General features: G+C 40.6%; 1 protein-coding gene across 2 annotated transcripts in view; it reads right to left on the bottom strand.

Annotated features, from left to right (window-relative positions):
- Positions 1-8,765, bottom strand: part of TM7SF3 (transmembrane 7 superfamily member 3) — a 33,747-nt gene extending 24,982 nt beyond the window's left edge. Inside the window, exon 1 of one of the 2 annotated variants that reach the window (XM_046013350.1) lies at positions 8,452-8,765. In XM_046013350.1, the coding sequence (XP_045869306.1) occupies positions 8,452-8,599 (148 nt within the window). In that variant the 5' untranslated portion in view covers positions 8,600-8,765. The remainder of the gene's footprint in view (positions 1-8,451) is intronic. The other variant, XM_046013351.1, reaches the window with a different exon arrangement.
- Between the last annotated feature and the right edge of the window lie 3,604 nt (positions 8,766-12,369).

Here is a 12,369-nt window from a genome sequence, read left to right as displayed (position 1 = left end):
AATAATGGTTAGCCAAGAAAGTGGAACAGAATAAATGAGTAACGCCAGGCTGAGATCAAAGTTTACTCTGCCTAAATTCCCAAACTTCGTGATGCCATTATATTACCTTCATAATTTTTTTTATAATTGATGATAGAAAAAAAAGTTACTGGTGGCTACAATTTAATTTCTGAAATTCCAGGGAAAATTTTAATTAGTGGCAACGATGACAAATGAAGATGGTATATTTCCTCCCAATTACGTAAGCAGAAACACATTTTACCTTTTATGTAAAACTAAGCTCCAGCCAGAACAGAGGTAAAAATATTAGGAAGAATTTAATAGACTCTGGACAGGGAAGTCCCTTTTTATAAAGGGAAACAATAAAAACACTTTTACATTTTCCAGGCTTTCCCATCATCATGATTATTTTATTAGGGAACCAAATTATACAAAAAATTAAGTACGTCTCATTAAGTGGCACTAAAAAAATTGCACGTATCATACTTTAATTTTGGTCCCATCTATCCTCAGTTTCCAAGTCTTAAAAATATCCACAAATTCTAGTCTGCCAAACTGAAAGCAGTATGTTTGTTTTCCTAGGAACTAATTGGTCCTTTAACTGTTCATCCTTTAATTGTTCAAAGCACTAAGCTCATTTTTTATTTTGCACTTCCTTTTCTAGTTATATTTTCAGTCTTTTTTTTTCCAGTTTTCTCCTCTTCTTCCCCATTTTCTCTATTTGACAAATATTTATGAAGTTCTTACTTCTTCTCCATTTTCTCTATTTGACAAATATTTATGAAGTTCTTACGGACCAGCTGTTCTGCCTATTTGGTACTGTGATCAAAACTGGTTCAAACGAATTCGTGAAGGCTGTCCAATATTTCTATAATTCTCACTAATTTGCCTTTAAGTATATCTTAGAAACTGTTCAGATAATCTTGTATGTTTATCCCCCATTACAAAGACCTTGAATAAAAACCCTACCCAGGGCGCCTGAGTGGCTCAGTGGGTTAAAGCCTCTGCCTTCAGCTCAGGTCATGATCCCAGGGTCCTAGGATGGAGCCCCATATCCGGCTCCTTGCTCAGTTGGAAGCCTGCATCTCCCTCTGCCTGACACTCCCCTTGCTTGTGGGTGCGCGTGCTCTCTCTCTCTCTCTCTAATAAATAAAAACTCTCTAAATAAATAAAGCTATCAACTAGTTAACTTTTGGTGTCAAGGTTTTCTTAATCTTCCTGTAAGCTATCACACAGGGGTGAAAGTAAACCACAACTCAGAAATACACAGAGAACCAAAACTTTCAGTGTTTCAAATGACGGTAAGGAAGAAGAGCCACAGAAATTAAAACACAGGGGCACTTGGGTGGCTCAGTGGGTTAAAGCCTCTGCCTTCGGCTCAGGTCATGATCTCAGGGTCCTGGGATCCAGCCCCGCATCAGGCTCTCTACTCAGCAGGGAGCCTGCTTTCTCCTCTCTCTCTGCCTGCCTCTCTGCATACTTGTGATCTCTGTCAAATAAATAAATAAATCTTTAAAAAAACTGAAACAATTAAACTGGTAACTTAAGCTAAGTATGGGTATTGAAAGTAGGTATCACTGCGAGTATATTTTAAGGGATTTTTCTTTTCTTTACACATTTCACAGTTTATCAAATTTCTATAAGGATGGTGAGATGTTCTTACCAGAAACTGAAACTGGTAAATTTGGAATTTGGAAAAATTTGTGATTTGGAAAAATCCTCCATTCCTGACAGCACTCAAAACACAGATTCTACCTCAAGTCTTCATCTCAAATTTATAAAAATAAGAACACAGATAAAATAAGAACCTAGACAAAATGATGACACTCTCTCAACACTTTCATCACTTGTTTTCTTTTTCCCTTAAAATCGTAATATTTTTCCAGATAATACATAACCTTTATTATAGAAAGGTAAGAAATGCAGAGAAACTCAATACCCACAGCAAATATACTGTGCAGAAATAATCACTATTAACAGTTTGGCATAAATCTTTTAGGACTTTGGCAGATATAATAAATATTTCTACATATAATGGAAAAATATAAATACATTTGGTATAGCCCATTTAATAGATCTTAGGCATTTCTGCATATCAACATAGATAACTCTAGCTCTACCATTTTACAAGTTACATAATATTCCATTCTGTATGTAACCATATTTTTTCAACAAATCCCCTATTGATGAACATACAGGCTGTTACCATTCCAGCATAAAAATTAAGAAATAGTTCTGTCTGTAAAAGAGTCTACTAGAAAGCATACATACGTATCAGGCAGTAAAACCTATCTGAGGTTTTTCTCAGTGTAACAGATCACTTTTCATCCTAAATGGTTGAACTACCTAAGAAGTCCTGCTCTCATTAAGAAAATCAAAATGAAAGGGGCGCCTGGGTGGCTCAGTGGTTTAAGCCGCTGCCTTCGGCTCAGGTCATGATCTCAGGGTCCTGGGATCAAGTCCCGCATCGGGCTCTCTGCTCGGCAGGGAGCCTGCTTCCCTCTCACTCTCTCTGCCTGCCTCTCTGCCTACTTGTGATCTCTCTCTGTCAAATAAATAAATAAAATCTTTAAAAAAAAAAAAAAGAAAATCAAAATGAAAACAAGCAGTCCATATGAAAATATATAATGATTAGGATCAAAACATTAAGTTACAGTCTCTGCTTCTAAATTTGAGAAAAACACCTGGCTACAGCTTTCATTTATTACTTCCTGGATTTGAGAAAGATAACGTCTCACTAACCCTTTTTCCCCAATCAAATACCTGTAGCAGGAACCTGGCAGATACAATATAATAAAAGAAACGGTATCCATGATTTTAAAACCTGATCACTTGACAAGATAAGTAAGGGTATTAAAAGCAGGTGCCTCTGGGGTGTATTTTAAATGATTTTTTCCCCTTTTCTTTGCACATTTCTTTATTTTTCAAATTTCCTACAGCACTCATAAGATGGCCTTATTGGAAAGAAATCTAATACAGTGGTTATCCTTTCTGGCTCTGCATTACAACCATCTGGAGGGGCTTCTTAAAAACTACTGCTGCCTGGGCCCCTGTCAAGACTGGTTAAATAAAAATCAAAGGGGTTAGGGTACAAGTGTCAGTTAAAAAACATTTATTGAACATACATAAAGAGAAGTACATGAAGTTTACATGGTAGGTAAAGAAAGAGCATTCTACCATCTTAGAGGTCTTGTGGTCCCTTTCAATCACTAAGCCTTCCCCCCCGCCCAGAAATATCATGATCCTAACTTCAAACACCACAAATGGGCTTTGCTATTTCTGAATTTTAATTAAGTAGAATCACAAAGGCTGAATTCTTTTGTGTCTAGCTTTTTAAAAATCAATAGCATATCTGTGAAATTAATCCAAGCTACTCTAAACAACCATGACTTACTCATTTTCATTGTTGTATACTTCGTAAAAGGAATGTACCACAGTTTACTTATCTTTTCTTCTGTTAATCAACATTTGGATTATTTCTAATATGAGGTTATTATGAATAACTCCAAACAATTTTTTGTATGTGTCTTTTGGTGCACATACGTACACATTTCTATTGGGTAGAACCCAAGGGTAGAATCATTGGGTAATAGGGCACACTTACATTCTGCCTTAGTAGCTACTGCCAAACACTTATCCCACATAGTTTTGCCAATTTACACCCCTATCAACTTGTGGAAAAGTATTCTGGTTGCCCAACTGTCTAACCAACACTTGGTATCATCAGTGCCTCTGCTGGATGCATAGTAGTATCTCACTGTGATTCCAATTTACATTTCCCTAATCATTAAAGAGGTTAAGAACATCTTGTTTTGTTTATGAGCCATTTGGACACTCTCTTTGTAAAAGGGTCTGTGTTTAAGACTTTTGCCCACTTTAAAAACAGACTGTCCTGACTGAATTTTAGCTCTTTATACATCACTGATATAAGCATTCTGTCAGTGTATCTTCTACTATTCCGTTAGCTCATCTTTCCACTCTTACTACCTTTAGATTAACAGAAATTTTAGTTTTAATGTAGTCCAATTTCTTGAGTTTTTCTTTTATGCTTAGTACTTTTTGTGTCATTCAAACCCAATCTTTGCCAACATATTCTAAGATTATGAAGACACATTCCCCATTTTAACTTCCAGACCTTTGTTTTACCTTTGATATTTAAGACTAAAATCAATCTAAAGTTGATTTTTACATATGGTGTGAGGCAGAGGGTCAAGGTTCATGTTTCCATATGCATACTGAGTTGATATAATACCCTTTATTGAAAATACCACCATTCCCCTACTACTCTGCAATTTCAGTTTTCACATAAGTGACCACATGTGTTGGTCTGTTTCTGGGCTCTTAATTGTATTCCAGTGGTCCATGTGTCTATCCTAACACCAGTATTGCATTGGTGTCGACTTTGTCCCAAATTTGTTCTTTCTCTTCAAGACCATCTTGACTATTTTGGCCATTTTTCATCTCCATATATATTTTTGAAAGCAACTTGTCGATTTCCACAAAATAAGCTGCCAGCAGTCTGATTGGAATGGCAATGAATGTTTTAACTGAGGAAGAAATGATATCCTTGTAACATAAAATTTTCTAATTTATGAATCTGAGATATCCCTCTGCTTACTCAGTTTCTCAATTTATCTCAAGAATGGTATATGGTTTTTCCTGTAAAGATCTTTACATATTCCATTATAATTATCCCTAAATATTCTACGTTCCTTGATGCTAACAGAAATTCATTTTTTCTTTTACATTTCAATTTCTAGTTGTCTCTTCACTAAACTGCCTTTTTAAAAGGTGTCCAGGACAGGGCACCTGCATGGCTCAGTGGGTTGGGCCTCTGCCTTCGGCTTGGGTCATGATCTCCGGGTCCTGGGATGGAGTCCCGCATCAGGATCTCTACTCAGCAAAGGGCCAGCTTCCCCCTCTCTCTCTGCCAGCCTCTCTTCTACTTGTGATCTCTCTCTGTGTATCAAATAAATAAATAAAATCTAAAAAAAAAAAAAGTTCTCCAGGTGATTCTAATGTTCAGCCAGGTCTGAGAACTCCTAACATGATGTTTGACGAATTAGGGAAGGATAAATACATTTTTTCCAATTCTTAGTCATCTTTAACCTAACTTCTGCGTGAAAATCCTTTGGCAGTATTACCTTGGCACTCTGTTAACCACTTCGCAATTTTAGAGAAGACTGAATATTCGCCAAACCAACTGTGGCTACGCACGGCTTTGTTATAGTTGACACCCTGGTGTCTAGTACAGTACCAATCACATAGTTGGCACACAGTAAATGTTTAGTGAAGGATGGTTGAATTTTATGACCTCAGGAAAGTAATTTACTTCCTCTGGGCCTCAGTTTCCCCATGGTGAAATGGAAGTCATGTACCTCATACATCATTTGGCTGCTGAAAGTATAAAATAAATAGGAGAAACAAATTTGAAACTGTCCAGTGCTACACAATAAAGTATCATTACGAACTTCCCTTAGCTTCCCAGCATTCAGGGACTCATCTCTTTATTAAAAAAGAAGTCAGGGATTCAATACGGCCCTACGAATAAACTAGTAGAAAGAAGGGGACTATAAATGTCCAGCATGTCCATCATAAACATCAAAATGAGAAAGAGACTTCCACAGAGCGACGGGAAAAATACCAAAAATCAAGACTTTTTTTTTTTTTTTTAAGATTTTTTATTTATTTGACAGAGAGAGAGATCACAAGTAGGCAGAGAGGCAGGCAGAGAGAGAGGAGGAAGCAGGCTCCCTGCGGAGCAGAGAGCCCGATGCGGGGCTTGATCCCAGGACCCTGAGATCATGACCTGAGCTGAAGGCAGCAGCTTAATCCACTGAGCCACCCAGGTGCCCCCCAAAAATCAAGACTTTAACAGTATAGTCTGGCAGATAATGCATTTAATTTCTATTTATAAAAACAGACAACAGGGGCACCTGAGTGGCTCAGTGGGTTAAGCCTCTGCCTTCGGCTCAGGTCATGATCTCAGGGTCCTGGGATCCAGCCCCGCATTGGGCTCTCTGTTCCGCAGGGAGCCTGCTTCCCCCCACTCTCTGACTCCTTGTGATCTCTCTCCCTGTCAAATAAATAAAATCTTAAAAATAAAAATAAATAAATAAATAAATAAAAATAAAACAGACAACAGCGAAAGAAGACATGTATCCAAACTATACCCTGAAGAAGTTAACAGGAACTTCTCCTCTAAGCCACCTGGGAAAGGATTCACTTTATGAGGCATAATTAGATCTTGTGACTTTGTGAGTGGGAAGGAAAAAGACAGCACATCAAATGATATTGCAGGCAAATGGCTAACATGGAGGCAGAGCACTCAGGCTGTGGCTCTCCTCTAAAAAACAATGGCTCTGCTTTTTCTGCCAAAGGTATTTTTTGCCATCTGACCCACAGCCAGGCACTCTCTTCTATTTTTCATACCCTTCCTCCATTTCCACCCAAAGTTATTTTTCCTTCTAATAATTTCTTTCTAAAAAGAGCTGACCAGTACTAATCTTTTCATTTTCTTTCTCAATCAGATCCTAAACTTGAACCTCATAATTATCCAACTCTATTTTTTTTTCTACTAAAATTTACTTGTTTGTGCTTTGACACAACCAAATTCTAGATCTGTGAAATCTTAGTCTTCATAATTCTCTTCAGATGAACTATTAAAAAAACAGTTCGGATACTTAAGTTGGTAGGCATTCAACTGCCCCTCCCCATATCTTTTATATCTTGTGAATTTTCATTAGCCCTAAAAGCTGAAAGGAAACACAAAAATGTACACACTACCTTTTACATACTTGTAAAAGAGATCACTTGCAATGAACCACAGGAATAGCCTGCTGCCTTAAATCCAGAACCAGCAATAACACAAATACTAGAAGGCCCACATGGCATTCAACTCCAATTACTATTGTAATTCCATGTAAACTACTAGATATGAATATAAAACAAGAAATATTAAATACAAATGCACAGGCTCAGGTCATGATCACAGGGTCAGGGGATTTAGCCCCACATCAGGCTCTGCAATCAGTGGGGAGACTGCTTGGGATTCTCTCCTTCTCCCTCTGCCCCTCCCCACTTGCACTCAATCGCTCGCTTGAAAATAAATCTCGGGCGCCTGGGTGGCTCAGTGGATTAAGCCGCTGCCTTCGGCTCAGGTCATGATCTCAGGGTTCTGGGATCGAGCCCCGCATCGGGCTCTCTGCTCAGCGGGGAGCCTGCTTCCTCCTCTCTCTCTGCCTGCCTCTCTGCCTACTTGTGATCTCTCTCTGTCAAATAAATAAATAAAATCTTTAAAAAAAAAAAAAAAAGAAAGAAAATAAATCTTTAAAAAAGAAAATGAAGATAGCATCGCCGTTACCTCTCTCATAAGGTTATTTTGAGGAATGAGAATTCACAGAATTAAGTGTAAAGCACCATACTAAGTAAAATATCTTTATTGGAGGCCAGCTTTGTTGAAGTGGAAGGACCATGAAAATTAAAACGGTAGCAAGACACACATGAATTCAAATATCACCTGTGCCCCTCTTAACTGTTGACCTGTGTAATGAACATCATCCTGGCCCCCGTTTCATCCTCTGCCTTACCATCCTCCTCTGCGGAGTGTAATTATCTCATAGGGTTGGGAGGACTAATTAACAATGCCGTGGAAAGCACCTGGCACTTACTGCACACAGTGAAATGTCAGTGTCCTATCATTAACAAGGCTACTTTCTCTGCATAAATATAACTGCCCTTTTCAGCTCTGGCCTTAAATCCTGTGCAATGACTCTATGATTCAGTTTGCACAAGAGCTTTTCTAAGATGAGCAATTAGGAACACAACCACATTATTCAGAAAATATACTGGTTCAGAAGTGCAACTGGTCTCTTAAGCTCAAAATAAAACTAAGAATGTGATTAAGCTCACGGAAAAGCACATGATTATCATCAGCCTAGCACAATTACTGCTTTTTTATGGTTTATATTAACAAACCAGGAGCTATCGCTAAAACGCATTCACCGAGCACATGACCTATACCATCCAAAGTCCCACTCTGGGTTCACTTTTCCTTTCAAACTCCGTAGAGCATACCCAATTTGAAAAGCATCTAGATTCTGGAGTGTAAAAACCCGCAGTGGCTTAGAGGAACATGATTAATAAAGCCCTTAATTATGCACCAAGCTTCACAGTCGAATCTCAGATACACCACTTGAGAGCAAAGGGGTGTTTTAATGAGTTAACTTAAACCTACAAACACATGGTTGTTCACTAAGGGAGATTAAAAACGTGTCTGACCAGGAGAGTTACTTAACCCTTCCCATTCCCTCAGCCTAAAGTAGGTTGACTGTGAGGCCTCCTTGGCAATGGGAATCTCCTTCAGCAGGAAAGGACCCTGATCCACTCCCGCCGGTTCTGAATTCACCACCCGCCCTGCGAAATGCACGAATCCCGAGGTGGACTGCGAACCTGCAAGAAATGCAGAACCAACTTGAGGTTGCAGAACTGAGGCTCCCCTGACCTTACCCTCGCTGGAATTCCCGACGGTCTCGGCTCCTCCGACCACGCCGGGTTCGGACGCCAGCACCGCCAGGACCAGGAGCCGAAGGAGCCCCATGGCTGCCCGGGCAGGGCTGTGTCGCCTCACCCGCGCTATCCCGGGACGCTGGCGCAGGCTCCCATCACTTGCCAGGCGCCCCCACCGCACACCTGCCGGCCCCCCAGGGCGGGCGTTCAAGGCTAGCTGCACGCCTGCGCCCCACCGGGAGGTTTCCTGTTCCGGCAGAAACCCCGCAACCCCACACCGCGCCTCTCCCCGCCCCCTTTACGTCACCGCCGCGGGTCCCCCAGCGCCGCGGGCGAAGGCGGAGGGGGAGGTCTGGCCAGCGCGCGCCTCTTCCACGCGCTCCGCAGGCTTGCTGAGCGCCGAGCTCCCCCGGGTCCTCGCCGCACTGCGCGTGGGGGCGGAGGCCGAGGAGACCCCGGAAAGTTCTGTGGTGTAACCCGTACTTCTCAGTTTTGTATCTTTTTCGCTTACGAAAACCGCCGTTAGAGTAAAAAATAACTTTCTGTTGCGGCCTAACGTCTCCAGGCTCCTGTTCCCGGGCTTAACTGCCGTTCGCAAGAGGGAAAGACACGAATCCCGGACTCACAACCCACGATGAGTGGGTGGTTTCCCTTCGCTGCTCAGGCCGACATTAGTAGGAAAATGCGGGGCGGGTCGTGTTTCTGTAGTGGTGATCTCCACTTTTAAAAAATAAAGTTTCATTTTCTCTGAGCGAAATATCCTCGAAGACTCTAGACCTTGACCCAGCTTCCTCTCTCAAATTTTACACCTGAGGACTGTTTAAAGGACAGCAAGCAGTCCATGTGACAGACGGCTCATGAGCGAATTGTGGAATTAGATATGTAGACTCAGTTATCGGGGAGAAGATTGCTCTGTCTTCTTTTGCCTGCTCATTAAACTTTTCATTTAGGTATTTTAATGAGCAACTATCTTGAAAAATATACATTCGGTTATTCCACTATTAAACTAAAAACCAATAGCAATCACCGTAATCTGAACGGGCACAATTCTTTTCCTGCTTTCCCTCTACTGTCGCACGTGTCCTCATTCCTATAACTCTCAGTAGATGAAATCCCAGGATGATGGTAAGAGTGGTTATAATAAGGGTAGCATTTGAATCAATGGGTAGATTTATTTTATCTACCATTCAGTTACCTACCATTGATGATAATTGAATCATCAAATCAGTTAATCTGATGACTGATTGACTGCACCCTATTGGGGAGGTAGCATTAGAACTCTATCTCACCCTAAAAATGAAATTCCAGGGGCTCCTGGGTGGCTCAGTGGATTAAGCCGCTGCCTTCGGCTCAGGTCATGATCTCAGGGTCCTGTGATCGAGCCCCACACCGGGCTCTCTGCTCCGCAGGGAGCTGTTTCCTCCTCTCTCTCTGCCTGCCTCTCTGCCTACTTGTGATCTCTCTCTCTGTCAAATAAATAAATAAAATCTTAAAAAAAAATGAAATTCCAAAGTATTAAAGCCATAAGAGAATTAGAAGAAATACGTGTTTCTTATTTCTTAGGACTTTGTTTGAGAGAGAGCGAGAGAGCAAGCACGAGTAGAGGCAGAGAGAGCCAATCAACCAGACTGCCAGCTGAGCTGGGAGCCAGAGGTGGGGCTGATCCCAGGATGGCAAGACAGGACCTGAGCCAAGTCAGATGCTTAATAACGGACTGAACCCCCAGGCGACCTGAAATAAATGCCTTTCAACAAAACAAAACTTGATCTCAAAGTGGAAGGAACCTCCTTTTAAAAGAGTTCATTTAAGCAAAAATCTATTTGAATCTGGAAGCACCACGCAGGAAGTGGTTAGAAGCATTCAGGGGTGGAAATTTCTCAGCAAAAAAAAAAAAAAAAAAAGGAAACCATAAAGGAAAAGATTGATAGATTTAGCTACTTAAAAATTTAAATTGTATGAAAGTCAAAAAACTCCAACAGCAATATGAAAAATCAAGGGGCACCTGTGTGGCCCAGTCCCGCAGGTGGATGACTATTGGTTTCAGCTGCAGCTGCGATCTCAGGATAGTGAGATCCACCCTGTCTCAGGTTCTGGACTGAGCCCAGAGGCTGCTTAACATTCTCTCTCCTTGTGCACCTCCTGCTCACGCTCTTTCTCTCTAAAATAAATAAATAAATCTAAAAAAAAAAAAAAAGAAGAAGAAGAAATAAAAACCAAGTTAATGATCAAAAAAGAGAGAGAAAGAAAAGAAATACAAATGGCCAATAAAAGAAAAACGTTCAAACTCATTAGTAACAAAAACAACAAAAATCAAATTAAGACATTGAGGGGGTGCCTGCATGGCTCAGTCAGTTAAGCTTCCGGCTCTTGATTTCAGCTCAGGTCATGATCTCAGAGTCATGAGATGGAGCCCTGCCTCAGGCTGGGCACTCAGCCTGGAGTCTGTTTGAGATTCTCTCTCCCTCTGCCTCTCCCCTCCCCCCACTTGCACATGTGCACTCTCTCTCAAAATAAACTGAAAACAAAAATCTTTATTTTTTTTTAAGATTTTATTTATTTATTTGACACAGAGAGAGAGAGAGCACAAGCAGTGGGAGTGGCAGGCAGAAGCAGAGGGAGAATCAGGCTCTTCCGTGAGCAGAGAGCCCAATGTGGGGCTGGATCCCAGGACTCTGGGATCATGACCTGAGCCGAAGGCAGATGCTTAACTGACTGAGCCCCCCAGGCACCCCCAAAACAAAAATCTTTAAAAAAAAATTAAGACCTAAGTTGTAAATATTTTAGAAGAATGTCCAGTGTGGGTGTAAGAGCTGAGAAGCAGACATTCTAGAGACCTTTGGAAATGTAAATTGACAAGTGTTTATAACATAATCTGCACAAAAATCTTACAGTGTTCATACCTTTGGTACTACAATTCCACTTTGAGATTTAAGTACATATATATGTACAAACATTACATATCTTTGTAAAATTAGTGCACAAAACTATCGAGTATTAAAGATTTTATTTATTTATTTATTTGAATGAGAGCATAAGCAGTGTGAGGAGCAGAGGGAAAGGGACAAGTAGACTCCACACTGACCATAGAGCCCCACGTGGGGCGCAGTCCAACAATCCTGAGATCACAACCTGAGCCAAAATCAACAGTAGGACACTTACCTGACTGAGACACCCAGTTGTCCCTTCATCAAGGTGTTAGAGCAACAAAACCCAGTCTAAATGCCCAGCAATAAGGAATTAATTAAATAACCCATGATGCATCTGTATAGTAGAATACTGTGTAGCCCTTCTAGAATCATGTTTTAGAAAGCAACTCATTGTGAAGTGTTTATGAAAAGGCAAGTTAAAAAGCAACGAATATACCCAGTATGAGCTTTATCTTGTTTTCATTTTAGTCATGTTTATATATATAGAAAAGTTGAAAAAATAAAATGTTTTAAAGAGTTATCTCTGGGTGATTAGATTAAGAATGATTATTTTTTAACTTTTTTAATAATTAATTTCACTGCAGGGCTTGAACTCATGGCCCTGAGATCAAGACATGAGCTGAGGGCTCCTGAGTGGCTCAGTTGGTTAAGCGACTACCTTCAGGTCAAGTCATGATCCCAGGGTCCTGGGATCCAGTCTCACTCACATCAGGCTCCCTGCTCAGCGGGGAGTCTACTTCTCCCTCTGATCCTTTCCCCTCTCATGTTCTCTCTCACATATTCTCTCAAATTAAAAACAAACAAACAAACAAAAAACCTGAGATGAGTTTAAGAGTCAGATGCTTAACCAACTGAGCCATCCAGGTGTCCCAAGAATGATTTTCATTCCATGTTTCTGCACTCTGTAAAAATTCAAGATTGAATATATATTGCT

The sequence above is a fragment of the Meles meles genome, chromosome 7 (assembly GCF_922984935.1).
Source record: "Meles meles chromosome 7, mMelMel3.1 paternal haplotype, whole genome shotgun sequence".
Taxonomy (NCBI): Eukaryota; Metazoa; Chordata; class Mammalia; order Carnivora; family Mustelidae; genus Meles; species Meles meles.
Note: the sequence above shows the minus strand (reverse complement) of the source record. Positions and strands in the feature narration are given on the sequence as shown.